Genomic DNA, 16,950 nt, shown 5'->3' on the forward strand with positions numbered 1-16,950 from the left:
GAGCATTATGCAGCATATCACAAACATTGTGTGGATATACCGTATTTTTCGACTACAAGTCGCAGCTTTTCTCATAGTTTGGCTGGGGCTGCGATTTATACCCAGGAGTGACTTATGTGTGAAATTATTAACACATTATTCTATCTTTTCACATTTTATTTTGGTGTTTTGGGGTGACACTGATTGTTTGGTAAACTTGTTAGCATGTTCTTTATGCTATAGTTTTTTGAATAGCTATGTTACGTTAATATACCGGCCACGTTCGCATTTTGTTGTTCATGCATCATATAAGATTGTCCTTTGGCAATGTGTGTTCAATTGTATAATTGACTTTTTCATATTGAAATGCATGCTTTTAGTTTGTGGCACTTTCACGCCCACGTGTGGGCGCACTCGCACTTGTTTACGTGAAGAAGAGCGCTCACACGCCAGAAGAAGACTGACAGCTACGCAGCTCTGAGTGAGTGGATGAGTTAACGAGAGAAAAACACGGCTACAAACCTACGTTCATTGTTTATGCTTGTAAAATATCTCTACAGAGGCAACACCCGTGTATATCATCTTTTCTGTTGCTGTGGGGTATTCCACCCGCGTCCTTACACTTAAACTGATGGTTTGGTAAACGTGTTAGCATGTTCTTTATGCTATAGTTATTTGAATAACTCTTAATAGCTATGGCCACGTTCGCGTTCTGCCTTTGTCAATGTGTGTTCAATTGTATTATTGACTTTTTTATATTGAAATGCATGCTTTTAGTTTGTGGCGCTTTCACGCCCACTTGTTTACGCGAAGATGAGCGCTCACACGCCAGAAGAAGACTGACAGCTACGCAGAGTCTCTGGGCGAGGGAGAGAGAAAGAAACACTGCTGCGAACCTACGTTCATTGTTTATGCTTGTAAAATACGTATATTGTATGCACAGAGAAATATGCATTGCTCAAGAGTTACAACATAAGGTATCATTCCTCAACTAGACATACTGAGGAATATGTAAAACAGCAGAATAAAGATGAATGGGGACCAGACTTTATGTTCTTAAGAAATGTTCGTGTTCCCGCAACTGTCTGACAAATATTGAGAAGATTGGATAACTTGTACTTTTTTGAATACTTGATACATCCCCACCCCAAGCTAAGGCCATGTCTAAACGTAGCAGGGTTTTTTTTAAAAAATGAGAATTCTGCCCTATTACGTCGGGGGAAAATAATTGCGTCCACACCTGCATGTTTGTGTGGGGAAAAAAAAAGAAAACCTACAACCAACCGCTTTCATTCATTTTTAAGTACATTCAAAACAGTAAAATAATTATCCAAAATACCCATTATTCAATAAGAAGCACAGCAAGAGTTTGTTTAAAAAAAAAAAAAAAAAAAGGAAGCAAAAAATAAATAATTTTCCCCTAAAAAATGCGACTTATACTCTGGTTATACTCGTCTTATATTCGCGGTCTAGACATTATACGCATTCACGACGCTAGATGACGCCAGATATCATTGAAGCGATGTTCTGTCATGACAAATCTCAGCTACTCTCCCCATTCACGACGCTAGATGGCGCCAGATATCATTGAAGCGATGTTCGGTCACGACATATCTCAGCTACTCTCAAGTTTAACCAGTTTGCATTATTTTATCGCAATGTTTTTCCTTATTCAGATTTGTTAATAATAATAATAATAATACATTTTATTTGTAGAGCGCTTTTTCCAATGCTCAAAGACGCTTTACAGTAGGAACAGAAACAGCAAACAACGTGAACAGAACAAAACAAAGAAAATAATTATAAGTTAAAAGCTAGTTTAAAAAGGTGAGTTTTTACAGTTACAGTTAGACTTCACTTTGATGGTTAATACAGTTATAGCAATTTTGTTGTTTTATCACAATAGATTGGTTTAGTTACATTTCAAAAACCAGAAGCCATTCATTTACAAATGTGCTTGCACTTTAGTTTACATATTTTAATGTTCAGATATTAAGATTTGAATGAGGCAAAATAACGTGCTTTTTCTCTCAAATATATTGTTATAATCATTTGTTTCGGATGTACTGTAATTATTTTCTGTATAAAAAATAATTTGGTGTTCAAAAAGTCTTTTTTCAAACTTGAGTCCTGAAAAAGAGCGGGTCCTCTTATAATCAGGGCCAATATGGTATATATGTTATTTTCCTTTCCATTGCACATTTTTTGGCTGGTGCGACTTGTAGTCCAAAAATTTGGTAATCTGTTTTTCAAAGTTGTTTTTCACCTCTAAATGTTACCATCAGGAAGACACCAGCTGGTTTGACAAGGTATGGCCGCCTAACAGCATTGGGGGATCAAACCATGGCTGGGACTGGCTCCCATTAGTTGAAGTCAATTAATATTTAATTTTTTTAAGACCTGTATTCTTTTCAAGTTGAGTGGCATAAGTAATCCTAAGTTGGTTTTGAACCCAGAGCAACTTTTCCCCTGAGCTTAAAGAGAAAACTTGATTGAATTTTTATCAAATTGCGTTACAATACCGTCAGTTTTGATTGCGCCGCTATTTCTCCGAATGGAAGCGCTGCAGTAGAAAGTGCCTGTTAGCGGGGGAAAAAAAGAACGTACGGAGGAAAAAAAGTCATTCTGTGATGTGATATGCTGAGGCAGTGTTCCACCTCCAAAGCTCTAGCAGCTTTTGCCTGCCACTGCCTCCACTTCATTATCTGTACTATTCTTCACGGCAGGATTGGACCCGGTGGAAATCGCTGTCTTTCTGTCTCGTAGAGAAACTCTGAAAAGGAATTTCAAAAAGGAAGGATAAAAGGAGGCAAGATGGAGGGCTCAAAGTAGTTACCACCTTGGATTTCAGCTGTAAAAAAAAAAAAAAAAAAAAGAAGAAGAAGAAGAAAAAATGGTGGCTGAGAGGGTGGGCGGTTGATAGCTTCCTCCACCTCACGCAAGCATATATTTTTGAGAAGTTTGCTTTCATCTCAGAACTTTCTGACTGCAGCAGAAGTGAAAGTATGTTGCAACCTTTGCCGGAGAAGGCGCAACTCTTGAAGTGGAAGCTCTTTGAAGGGGATTTCCCAGTGTATCTAAATAAATTATAATCACATTACCATCCATACTGCAAAAGATGAGTTCATTCGTCTCTTTTGATGTGAGGTCTGGACTGCATCATCATCCTTTCCAAGTCTGCTCCTAACTTAAACTGTAAAACATTCTTATTTCAACGCATGGTTTATTTGACAATGGTGTTTTGCATCATAATGACGCAAAAATGAAAGCAAGATAATAAAGGAGGTAAATTGTAATTTTGAAAATGTAAGTTTAAAGTGCCTGTGACTTATCTTAAATAGCATTATTATGTGAATTAAAATCATATTTTGAGACGATGCGACTATATACAACAATTTGGGAAAGCGCAGATGACGAGAAATTAGTTTTTTAAACTGTTTAGCCCTGCCTGTCATTATAGCGCTCTAGCGCCCCCATCTGGGTGATGACGTCGTCAGAGTAACGATTTCAGATGATTTAGAATCCAGCTCATTGAGGGGGAAGATTCGGAACGAGGAAAATGCGACAGCGAGCAGCCAAATGTAATTGTTTCAGTCTCTGTACCCAATATTTTTACAGAAAATTCTTTTTATCTAAGTATTTTTCCACAGTTGCTAAAAAAATTGTATGGTATTGACAAATAAGTCTTGTGCCGAATGGAATATGAAATATTAAAAACGCATTTATTCAGTACACATTTATTCAGTACGACAGGGCTAAATTACTGCATAATGGTAAAAACTGTCGTCTTCTTAAACATCCCGAACGGTATTTTATGCCATGGGAGCTACTCCAGCTTTTGTCATTTCTCTGCCCCGGCTTTGGAAACAGAGGAAAGAGTGTAAACAAAACAGGAGGCTTGTGAGCTAAGCGACATGCTAACTTCATCATCTGTCCAATGGTCTCTAGATTGTCGGACTTGTTTTGCCCATTCTTTGCCGTGAACAGGAGCTGTTGAAAATCCAAAAAGCTTCACACCACTCAGCCTGGTGTAGCAACAAAAGCCTGCAGCACATTGAGCCGGCGTGACGCAAAAATAAACGAATTAATCCGCAAAATCAGCTGAATACGCAGTTATTCTGCATACTGTAGTAATAGTGTGCTGTGAAAATGATTAGTCTGCCGACATCACATTCGCATTCTATCCAATTCAATTCAATCCAGACTCCGGCCGGAATTCACTCGTTTTCATGGCGCGGAATTCAAAAAATTGAGTAAATATATCGATCACATACACATCCAAGCGGTCCATTTCATTCAGGAGCATAAAATATCGTTTGTAATATGAAATAAACATGCTATTTTGTGTCACAGACCATCACTAAGGTACCACTGTATTTGTATTTTGTTCTCCTTGTGGAACCTCTATCAATCCATTCATTATCTACTGTTTAATCCTGGGTCGGGGCATGGGCAGCAGCTTTAGCAGGGAAGCCCAGACTTCCCTCTCCCCAGCCACTTCAACCAGCTCTTCTGGTGGGATCCCAAGGCGTTCCCTGGCCAGCTGAAAGACGTTGTCTGTCCAGCGTGTCCAGGGTCATCCCCAGGGACTCCCGTCAGTGGGACATGCTCGGAACACTCCAGGGAGCAGTCAATGAGTCATCCGAACCAGATGCCCGAGCCACCTCAGCTGGCTACTCTTAACGCGGAGGAGTAGCAGCTCGACCCTGAGTCCCTCCAGGATGACTAAGCTTCTCACCCTATCTCTAAAAGAGCCCGGACACCATAGGCGGAGTTTGACTTTTGGAGCAGGGCGGGCACAACATGTTGATGACCCCGAAACGCAATGTCAACAATAAAATTAACTTACAACAAATATACTTATAATACTAAGTTGAAAATGAGCGGTTTTTGTTTCCCATCATTCTTAAGTGAATTCTAAATCAGGCTGCTTAGGACAGCTATACTTTTCGGCAAGATTGTCATCCATTGAATTTGGTACGCCCGCCGGTGTCGTGCCAATGTAGTTACCCCCATCAAAAATTGTATCCCTTGCGCTGCACTGATTTGATTTTTGGTGATGTAGTTATCTATGAGGTTTTATAACATGGCCCATCCATAAAAAAAATAGGGGTGCACAATATCCATTTTTTGAAACCGATATCGATAACTTCCTGCTCCTCAAAGACGATACCTATATCGATAACCGATAATAAATAATTTTTTAAATGTATAACCTTTTTTGAGTTTGAGTTAAGTTTTTGAACACCTGGAGGTTTTAAAAAAAAAAAAAAAAAAAAAAAACTAGTGGGGGATTCAACATAGATTTGCCTTTGATCTCATCAGATTTTTCTAAATGACATGAACAAAACAGTGCGGTTCGCTCTGCACTGCCCGACAGCCAGCTAAAAATGAATGCACTTCCATAAACCACAAGGCTTGGTCTTTCCTTGCTTTTATGGGAAGACACTGGTCTTAATATTGTGAAAGTACAACAGAAAAATACACATATCCAATACTCAATATACAACAAACTGCACAATAAACTTATATACACAACTAATATGTGTATAGCATAGCACACTAGCTTGAGCTACTCAAGCATTGGTTGGCTTCTATAACACAACTTTTGAAGTTCTGTACATATGACCCTTCACCACAGAAGTAAACACATCCACATCCATATGTTATAGTAAACATAAAATACTTCACTGTTTTACTCGTAGGATGACCTATAACTGTTATTACTGTAATTCAAGTCCTCTATAGAGTTTCTCCAGTTAAATAAACATTGATGTCCAAAATGTACAACTGTGGTTCTTTTCTGGCTTTAAATAATTGAGTCGACATAACTTACAACTAATGTGTGTGTGTTCGCTCTCGCGGCCAGGGGACACAATTTTTGACGGGAGAACTACATTGGCAAGACACCGGGGGTGGCTCTGTTTTACTTGTTGTTGTGCGTCTTTAGTGGGGCAAATTGAAACTCCGCTCACCGTCCACATTTTCAATCCTCGGTTAATGCTCAGTAGTAGTTGTCGCTTTTGAAAGCTTAGGTATGAAAAAATTACATATATCCTTCTTGTCTCTTCAGTCCTCGGGTGGTTTTTGCTAAACAAAGCAAATGACAGTCTAAGGTGCTAGTCACATGATCTGTTCTAAAAAAAAAGTGACCCATTTTAAAAATGTTTTTTTGTTATATATTTTATATTTATATTTTATTCCTTTTTTTTTGTTCATTTTTGTTATTTGTTCCATTGCTTAACAACTTATATAGACACTATATCAGAAGACAGAAAACTCTTAATTTTAAAAGCATATACAGGGTATAGAAAGTCAATTACATGCAATGACAATTTTCGGCCACCGGGGGGGCTGGCCCGCTCTTAAACTCCGCTTATGCCAGACACCCTGCAGAGGAAACTCATATCAGCCACTTGTATCCGGGATCTTGTTCTTTCGATCATGACACTGGCGCTAGGTGAGGGTAGGAACGTAGATGGAAGGGTAAATAAAGAGTGTCGCCTTTTGGCACAGCTCCTTTTTCCCCACAACGGACCAGTAAAGAGTCTGAATCACTGCATGATCTGAAATTAAATGTGTTTTTGAATTACAGTTAATGATATACAGTACTATATCTACATCTTATACTATCAACATGGACAATTGTAATTTTTTTCTTGAGGTTCAAGCTTGAGGTTTTTGCTGTCTGTGTATGAAAAGGGACTGTATCTTTTGTGCTCTGTATACCTTTTAAGTCAAGACCACTTTTAGAGAAATGAGGGGGGGGAGGCGTCCGCCCGCCAGTAAAAATCTGGGATTTTGGCGAGCGCGAGAGCAGTCAGTTAATATGACAGCTTTCAGTGGGCCTGCTTTGGCACACGTTTCTTACGTGGCGTCTGCCCAAGTGCTCTGCTCACATTATTGGGGGGCGCAGAGTGCTAACAAGGCAAATGCGGGAGGAGGGCGGAGGAAGGTCAAAGTTGGGTCAAAGGGTACACCATGACAAACTGGTGACATTTTTTTCTTCATTTGTGAAAAGTTTCATGACAAGACAACAAGCCGCTGTACTGTTCATGCCAGTCCACTGAATGACCATGAGGGGCATAGTGTAAAATAGGAAATGTATACTTGATCGCTCAAGTACTACATATGTATTTGTTTCGTAAAAAGACAGCAAACTACCGTATTGGCCCGAATATAAGACGGTGTTTTTTGCATTGAAATAAGATTGAAAAAGAGGGAGTCGTTTTATATTCGCAGTCTAGACGTTATACCCATTCACGACGCTAGATGACGCCAAATATCATTGAAGCGATGTTCTTTTATGACGGATGTCAACTACTCTCCCCATTCACGACGCTAGATGGCGCCAGATATTATTGAAGCGATGTTCTGTCATGACAAATCTCAGCTACTAGTTTAAAGTGCACGGGACACGAAAAGGCATGTTTATTTCATAATAAACGCTGCATTTTATGCTCCTGAATAATATGAACCGCTTGCATGTGTGTGGAAGCGATCCCTATATTTATTTAGTTTTTTTAATCCCGCGCCATGAAAATGAGTGACTTCCAGCTTCGGTCTTGCATTGAGGAGGAGGGCGCTGTGACGTGTACGGTAGAAGGCGTCCTCTTCACTGTACAGCGTACTGTTGTGTATGAGGACAAAGGATTCAGCTGATTTTGCGGATTAATACGTTTATTTTTCGCATCACGCCAGCCAAACGGCTGCAGAAAAATCATTCTGTATGAGGGAGAGGCGTATGCGCCTTTTTGGAGTTTCAAAAGGTTCCCATTCACCGTGGAAATTTACTGTGGGACCATTGGACTTACGAGGAAGTGAGTAAACATCTTGTTTTGTATTATGTCAAATACGAATACAGCGATTACAAAGTAAACACTACAAACTTTCTTTAAATAAAGGACTACTTACGTTTGATCATTGATAGGCATGTAAAAAGCTCTACTCATGCACATTAGCAGCACGTTAGCTGCACAACAACTGCAGCCACCCTCCTCCGGGCGGTTTGCCGATCCGCGAAGACAATCGACAACCCAGTCGTCATGTCAATAAATCCAGGCTCGTTATGTGTGATTTTCCGCTTCGAAGACTTTGAAACATCACTCTGTTCAGGTTAGCATGTCGAAGACTTTGAAACATCACTCTGTTCGGGTTAGCATGTCGGCTAGCTGTCACGCCTTTTGGTTTGTTTACATTCTCCGAAGCCGGGGAAGGGAAATTACATATGTCCGATTTAGGTGTCATAAAATATCGTTGGGGAGGTGCGACAGTAAAGGTGAAGTCGACAGTTTTGACCATTACGGAGTAATTTTGCCATGTCGTCCTGAATAAATGCATTCTTATTATTTCATATTCCATTTAGCACAAGACTGTTATTTGTCATGACCATGACATTTATTTAGCAATTGGGGAAAATACTATTAAAAATATTGAAGTAAAGAGACAGAAACAATGACATTTTGCAGCTCTCTTCGTCGCGTTTTCCTCGTTGTGATTAGTTCCCCCTCGACGGGCTGACTGGTCCTTCTCAAGCCATCAATATAGCTATTGGGGAAAATACTTGGATAAAAAGAATATCCTGTAAAAATATTGGAGTAGAGAGACTGAAACAATGACATTTTGCGGCTCTCTTCGTCGCGTTTTCCTCGTTCTGAATAATTCCCCTCAATGGGCTGAATAGTAAAACTGATGAGCCCAGTCTACCGCTGACGTCATCCATCTGTTGGGGACGCTAAAGCCCTATAATGGTAGGCGTGGCTAACCGGCAGATTAAAAGGCTAATTTCTCGTCATCTGCGCTTTGCTAAATTGTTGTATATAGTCGAATCGTCTCAAAATATGATTCTAATTCACATAATAATGCCATTTAAGACTTTTTTTTTTCTCCTGTCGTATGCTCTTTAACCAGTTTGCATTATTTTATTGCAATGATTTTCCTTATTCAGATTTCTTTCAATATTACATTTACAATTGGACTTTGCTTTGATGGTTGACGTAGTTATTGCAATTTTGTTGTTTTATCACAATAGATTGGTATATTTACATTTCAAAAACCAGATGCCATTAATTTACGAATGTGATCGCACTTTAGTTTACATATTTAAATGTTCAGATAAGATTTGAATGAGGCAAAATAACATGCTTTTTCTCTGAAATATATTGTTGTTTCAGATGTACTGTAATTATTTTCTGTATGAAAATTAATTTGGTGTTCAAAAAGTCTTTTTTTCAAACTTGAGTCTTGAAAAAGAGGGGTAAACCGTAAGATTCAGACCGAACAATCAGTTTTGGCTTGTAACCCTATATAAAACCATAACATATTAGACCCCTCAAGCCCCAATCAGACTTATAGCCCGGTAAATTCCTGTGTAAAATGACGTGGGATTTACCCGTGTCATGGCTTTGAGACATAGGGAGATGTTCCGGGAATTATCCGGGTTGAACACTTTCAGACTTGTTCCGTGTTGGCGACTCGCTGCTCTCTGTGCGGGGGAGGAATGGGGGTGAGATTTTATAACCCGAACATTATCTCCGTGTCCGTCGACCTGAAAAATTTGCCTGGACCTACCCGTTTAAATCCCGGTATTTAATTGCAGTTAGATGGTTTTAACTTACGTGATTATTTTATGAGAGCTACTTCAGCCATTAGCAGTTGAATACAAGTATTCCCAACAAAATCTTACCTACGGACCAACTGCGGTGTTCCAGGCTCCATGGTGAACGGTTGGGGCTCGGCCTCTGAGGACGAGCGCAATTTCTCCAGCCACCGCTCCAGCTTGGGTAGCTCGTCTGACGGCTCCATCTTTACCCACTGCAGCTTTGCCCAGGCCCTAGTGGCCGCTGCGGACAAAGCAGGTTACCAGCTGGACGGCACGAGCCTCAGCAAGCGTGGTCGGTGTAAAAGAGGTCGGTGTGTTGGCAAGAGTGCTGGCTTTCTACCTCTGTGGGGGCACATCTTCATCCTTTCTGCTCTCTAAAGGCTTCTCCTGGTGTTTATTCTTTACACTTTTGAGACCTTGTGCATGGCACTTTTAGATTGTGAATGAGTCTACCTGGCTTTCAACTCTGATGGCTGCAACCTCCCTCGCCTTCTGGACCGAGATCCTCTGCGACAACATCATTACTAATCAGCCTGCTTTTTTTGTGTGTCTGTTCACAGATAAAGGCTTGTCCCAAAGACACCGGCCTGGCAGTCCTTTCTCAACAGATGGCAGCACAGTAGGAAGTCATAGCTTGGGCCACCCGAGGGCCCAAAGGCCAGCACGCAAACCCCGGAACCAAGGCACGGCACCCCACCGCAGAGATGCCGGCGCAGACGGTGGGTACTAATTGATTTAATCACAGGTCTCGATCTGCATTTTGGAGGTTCTTCATTCTGTTTATACAGCAATTTCATTGACGTTTCACGTGTGTTCACTCTCAAAAGCAGACCTACCTCCCCCTCCTGAGCCTCCACCTGGCCAGGGCCAAGCCCGAGCCCAGACAGGGCGCTGCATCAACAGCATGATCCCCCCTCCGGAGAGAAAGGCGACGTCTCTGGAGCGCCCGCCCATGTCGGGACCACTGTCCGCTATGGCGGACGACAGGCAAATGACACGTGCCACCCTGGAGCATCACCGGCAGGCTCAAGAGCGACTGGGCTCTGCAGAAAGAGGCGACGATGTGCGCAGAGGTTATAAGACTGGTACGTGAGATTTGGTGTAGGGGTGCAGCGATCGAATATTTTAGTAATCGAGTAATCGACTGAAAATTCTATCGATAAATCAAGTAATTGGATAAAACTTTTTTTTAGGTAAAGAGCAATTATAAATATACATGAGAAAAAAAGACATTTAATCCAATATTGAACCATTTTCAGTCAATCAGTCTTTATTTCCAATGTACATTGTAGAAAACAGCCAACAATTGCATCTCAAATGTGACTATAAAAAAATTTCACTGCTTTCACTCAAAAAACTTAAAATCTTATTTTAAAAAAACATATTTCTTACCTAAAAATGTAATTACGCTTGATAACACACATCACTTGAAAGCTATGTGTTTTTCCCACATGTTTCAATTGAATTGCCATTTGTGTCAAACTATTTTTAAGTTCTAGTTAAGTTTTAAGTTAGTCTAAACTGTAAGTACTGATAGGATTTTGAGTTTTTGCAGTGTTCAAAATAAATGTATAATATGTACCTGCTGTATTGGAACACATTAGGGAACAGTGCTACTTGGTGTTTTATTCAGCAACGACTACTGAGCTAAAACTGACAGTTAGCTTTATTATGTTTTAATTTTACACCCTCATCACTCTACAGCACTGTGTTTTTACAGATTAAATAAAGCCTGTATGTAAGACACGTTAGCCACGCATCGACAGTGGTCATAATCAATAGAAACCTAGCCCTCCGAAGGGCTAACGTTACGTGAGGGAGTGACAGTAACGTTATATTTATTAGTGCTGAGAAGTGTACTGCTTAAAGATGGCGGTTGTTTACAAACGCTGCCCAGACGCGGCCGAGTCTGTCATTTCGCATCTAGTCCTAAATACATGCGATATCTATGAGACGCATCGGACACTACCTGCTACCACACTAGCATCATGCGGGCGTAGTTTTTAGCAACGTCAGCGTAGTTTGTAGCGGCTGTCGGCTGCAGTAAGTTTTTTTTTTTTTTTAATTGCTTCTTCCTCTACGCACGTGACGTCAGCGCGTTGTCCCGCATTAAAAGTAATCCGGGCAAAACGTGATGCTTAGAGCTGGCAAAATTTAACGATTCCTCGAGGTGCATAAAATTACTCGAATCAGTTTTTAAACTCGAGTTTCTCAAGTTGCTCGAGTATTCGTTTCAGCTCTAATTTGATGCAACGCCGCAAGTTGGAGAACGCTTTCAATAAGGAGCACGATTTAACCGGGCAATTATCCGCGATTGAATGTCGGTCCAAACCAGACGTATAATTAAAGACATAAACATTCTGTCCTAAAATCGAACTAAAATTCAGGAATTTTGTATTGAAATTGCTCAAAATTGCTTGTACTTTTGACAAGCACTTTTTTGGGAGGGGGGGAATACTTCCAAATGCAATAATTTAATTAGTTACTTTAATTAGTTTTTGTTATCATCTGAACATAGACTTCGTAGGGATATTATTCCCCAGACACTGCGCCATGCCTGTAAGTAAGGGGCCGTCCCACACTCCGCTTATGTCGGTCGAAGTCGGTCGCAGTTATTCTCAAACACATGCAGCGATCCAACGCCGGATTTAGGTTGAAAATGTACGAAAGCTGTACCGCATACAAACAGGACGGATTGTCTCAGGAGTGATTTGTTCGAGGATTCAAGATAATTATTATATTTTTCGTACCATGCATGAATATAGAAATGTTGTGAAAAAAATCAATGGTAGAAATTAACCGCTACGGCATTGGCGTCATAATTCGCAATATTTACATAAAATCTAACTGCCCATTTTTTTTGCTTTTAATCAAGAATTGACACTGTTTTACGTTCATATCTATAAAGAATTCGTGGATTTAAGCATTTATTCACAAGAATTTTCAACGTAAAAAGCTCTTTGTGGTGATAAGGCGGTGCCACAGAGGCTTAAAGACTAGCAGCACATTCGACATATTTACGTAAAATAAATGCTAACTGCCCGGTTCTTTGCTTTTTTAACAAAGAAACGAGACTATTTTGTTTCTATGTCTATAAAGAATTCAGGGATTTACAGATTTATTTACAAGAACTTTCAACGTGAAAAGCTTTTTGTAGTGATAAGGTGGCGCCACAGTGGCTTAAAGACGAGCAGCACATTCGACATATTTACGTAAAATAAATGCTAACTGCCCGTTTTTTTGCTTTTTTAACAAAGAAACGAGACTGTTTTATTTCTATGTCTATAAAGAATTCAGGGATTTACAGATTTATTTACAAGAACTTTCAACGTGAAAAGCTTTTTGTAGTGATAAGGTGGCGCCACAGTGGCTTAAAGACGAGCAGCACATTTAACATATTTACTTAGAATAAATGCTAACTGCCCGTTTTTTTGCTTTCAACCAAGAATCGAGACTGTTTCATGTCTATATCTATAAATAATTCATGGATTTAAGCAATTTTTCAAAAGAATTTTCAACGGAAAAAGCTCTTTGTCTGTGTTTCGACTCGGTCAGCTTTGACGGAGATAGGCCCCCTATTAATCGGCCCTGCAGCCCGTGTTCCATCAATATATTATGATCTGAATGATCTTTTTTGGTGTCTCATCCGCAAAAATATTTGTTTCGATATGAATGCATGAAACAAATGCTTTTGCTATTGTTGTGCTGTGTTTCAAGGCATAATTTAACATTTATGCTTCATCGAACAGTCTCATATCCCAACAGTTGGGGGATTCTCTCCTTTTTTGGTCCTTGTGAAAGCTAGCGCTCATGCTACAGTGTCGTCAACAGATGGCACTGTCTGACACTTGTGCTGGCCCCCCAAATGTCCCCTTGTGTCCCTCACCTCCTCTCAGCCTCAAAAATGCTCCGCCACCCCCCTGTTCCCCGCCTCCCTCGTCAATGCCGCGGCCAACGTTTGGCAGGCGTTGCTCTGCGCAAACGGATGAAATGACTTTGGCTTTTATTGTCCCCGTGACGGCGGCAGACAGAGTGATCTCCCCATCTGGGCGAGCTCGTCAGAACTCTGCGGGACCCCCATACATTTATCTGCTTTTCATTGGCGTTAGTGAGGCTGGTGACTTTGCAAACAGACCATTAGTTGCTGTTGTTGCTGTCATCGCGGGAGTTTTACTGTGCCCATTGTTCTCTCGGCCCTCCCAAAATCTTGCTGTCCTGTTTTTACGCACTCTAGCAGTCCTACTGTTTGCACATTTTAACACAACGAGCTGAGAGAATTTTTTGCAGATCTATATATTTATTTATCCATTGATTTTCCTCGTTCAGGTCTCATAATTCATATTGACCTCGCCATATTCAATTTCATGTCAGCTGTGCAGACATCAATGCAGTGATCATGTCGTGGCAAAAGAAAATGCGCCAAATTTTTCAACCTATTCCTTACGTCGGTGTTTGATGGTGTCTCAATGTTTGTGTCCTCAGAGGACGGATGCCTGCCATACCATAAACCGTCCTTCCCGTCACCAGGTGGCCACAGCTCATCGGGGACGACCTCCTCCAAGGGTTCAACGGGCCCCCGCAAGACAGACGGCCCGCGGCAGCCACAGCAGTGGACGGCCATGGAGCACGCAGACTTCCTGGGGACCAATGGACAGGGGCAGTACTCAGGAGAGTTATGTAAGTTTGACTAACACGCAAGCCAGTTTTTTAAATGTGCAATTGTTGAGGGAGCTACAGCGTTTTTTAAAATTTATTTATTTTTTAAATGCCGCAATTTGGGAGGTGGGCTCGTGATAGCCTAAACATTAGTCATGTTTTTATGAGTTCATCTTTGTATTACATATTAGTCTTCAATTTGGGGGGGATTCATTGACACTCTATTTTAACGTGCATAGGTTTTAGGAAATTAACTGTAATTTTATAATTACTCTGCGAATTTAGGTGAAATTAATTATTTCTAGGGCTGCATCTATCGATTATTTTAGTAGTCGATGAATCCATCAACTAGTTAGTTCGACAAATCGAGTGATCGAATCAGGAACATTTAAACTCATAGCGTGATACAGAGTGATATTTTGGAGTGATTTTCCACAGACTTCGAAATACAGTATATTGATGGGACATGGGGCGCGGAGGTCAATAAATAGGGGGCCTGTCTGCGTCAAAAAACGGGCAGTTAGCATTTATTTTTCGTAAATACAGTGGTGCAAATAAGTATTTCGTCATCCACCAATCGTGCAAGTTCTCCTTCTTGAAAAGATTAGAGAGGCCTGTAATTGTCAACATGGGTAAACCTCAACCATGAGAGACAGAATGTGGGGGAAAAAAACAGAAAATTAAACAATTTATTTCCAAATTAGAGTCACCTACAAACAAGCAAGATTTCTGGCTGTCAAAGAGGTTTAACCTCTTCTAACGAGGTCTAACGAGGCTCCAATTGTGACCTGTATTAATGGCACCTGTTTTAACTCATTATCGGTATAAAAGAAACCTGTACACAACCTCAGTCAGTCACACTTCAAACTCCACTATGGCCAAGACCAAAGAGCTGTCAAAGGACACCAGAGACAAAATTGTAGACCTGCACCAGGCTGGGAAGACTGAATCTGCAATAGGTAAAACGCTTTTATTAGCAATTATTAGGAAATGGAGGACATATAAGACCACTGATAATCTCCCTCGATCTGGGACTCCATGCAAGATCTCACCCCGTGGTGTCAAAATGATAACAAAAACGGTGAGCAAAAATCCCAGAACCACACAGGGGACTTAATGAATGACCTACAGAGAGCTGGGACCACAGTAACAAAGGCTACTATCAGTAACACAAAACTCAAAATCCTGCACTGCCAGACATGCACTGGCTTCAGCAGGGGGACACGTCTGGGCCTGTCTGTTGTTCCCTAGAGAGCATTTGGATGATCCAGAAGAGGACTGGGAGAATGTGTTATGGTCAGATGAAACCAAAATAGAACTTTTTGGTAGAAACACAGGTTCTCGTGTTTGGAGGAGAAAGAATACTGAATTGCATCTGAAGAACACCATACCCACTGTGAAGCATGGGGGTGGAAATGTCATGCTTTGGGGCTGTTTTTCTGCAAAGGGACCAGGACGACTGATCTGTGTAAAGGAAAGAATGAATGGGGCCATGTATCGAGAGATTTGAGTGAAAATCTCTTTCCATCAGCAAGAGCATTGGAGATGAGACGTGGCTGGGTCTTCCAGCATGACAATGATCCCAAACACACAGCCAGGGCAACAAAGGAGTGGCTTCGTAAGAAGCATTTCAAGGTCCTGGAGTGGCCTAGCCAGTCTCCAGATCTCAACCCCATAGAAAATCTGTGGAGGGAGTTGAAAGTCCAACGACAGCCCCAAAACATCACTGCTCTAGAGGAGATCTGTATGGAGGAATGGGCCAAAATACCAGCAACAGTGTGTGAAAAGCTTGTGAAGAGTTACAGAAAACGTTTGGCCGCCGTTATTGCCAACAAAGGATACATAACAAAGTATTGAGATTAACTTTTGTTATTGACCAAATACTTATTTTCCACCATGATTAGCAAATAAATTCTTTAAAAATCAAACAATGTCATTTTCTGTTTTTTTCCCACATTCTGCCTTTCATGGTTGAGGTTTACCCATGTTGACAATTACAGGCCTCTCTAATATTTTCAAGTGGGAGAAATTGCACAGTTAGTGGTTGACTAAATACTTACACTAAATACTTATTAGCCCCACTATATGTTATTTTTTTATTTCTATCTTTTTTTATTTTTTTAATTCTCACTATTTTGCACTGCATCACCTGTTTTGACCATAGTATGTGTAAAGGCCAAAAACGCCTATAACCATACCTGCTGTTTGTATTGAATTGTCAAACATAAGACTATTCAGTCTTATCTTTTTCTATTGAATGTTTATGCTAACAAGTTGAATAAATATGATCAAGCTTCAAAACGGTTGGTCGAACATGTTTGGTTGTCAATGGGACATCAACATGACAAATTTTGAAAAAAGATTTTGGGATTTTTTTGTCTTTTTGCGTCCAAAATGCTGATTAGAATTGGTCAGTGAAGAAAACAAAAGATTGGACATGGAGGTTATGTTGTCCTGGAAAAAGGGACCCAACCTGGCCTTTGTGAATATTTTTTTCTTTTAAATATAAAGGCAACATCAAAGGCATGCAAATTCGGCCAAAATAGGCTTAGGTGTTAAAGGGTTAAGCCACTGTCGCACCACAAAGAGCTTTTTCCATTGAAAATTCTTGTGAATAAATGCTTAAATCCCTGACTTCTTTATAGATATGAATGTAAAACAGTCTCGATTCTTGGCTAAAAGCAAAAAACGGGCAGTTAGCATTTATTTTACTT

At 40.5% G+C, this 16,950-nt stretch overlaps 1 protein-coding gene across 6 annotated transcripts in view; it reads left to right on the top strand.

The window, feature by feature from the left end:
• The window catches only part of LOC130917051 (roundabout homolog 2-like), a 796,933-nt gene that overhangs the window by 774,466 nt on the left and 5,517 nt on the right, over positions 1-16,950 (top strand). For 4 of the 6 annotated variants that reach the window (XM_057838104.1, XM_057838105.1, XM_057838109.1 and 1 more), the window contains exons 27-30: positions 9,690-9,887; positions 10,141-10,299; positions 10,408-10,665; positions 14,063-14,257. In XM_057838104.1, the coding sequence (XP_057694087.1) occupies positions 9,690-9,887; positions 10,141-10,299; positions 10,408-10,665; positions 14,063-14,257 (810 nt within the window). The remainder of the gene's footprint in view (positions 1-9,689; positions 9,888-10,140; positions 10,300-10,407; positions 10,666-14,062; positions 14,258-16,950) is intronic. The other 2 variants (XM_057838107.1, XM_057838108.1) reach the window with 2 other exon arrangements.

This window comes from Corythoichthys intestinalis, chromosome 6 (genome assembly GCF_030265065.1).
Source record: "Corythoichthys intestinalis isolate RoL2023-P3 chromosome 6, ASM3026506v1, whole genome shotgun sequence".
NCBI classification, from domain to species: Eukaryota; Metazoa; Chordata; class Actinopteri; order Syngnathiformes; family Syngnathidae; genus Corythoichthys; species Corythoichthys intestinalis.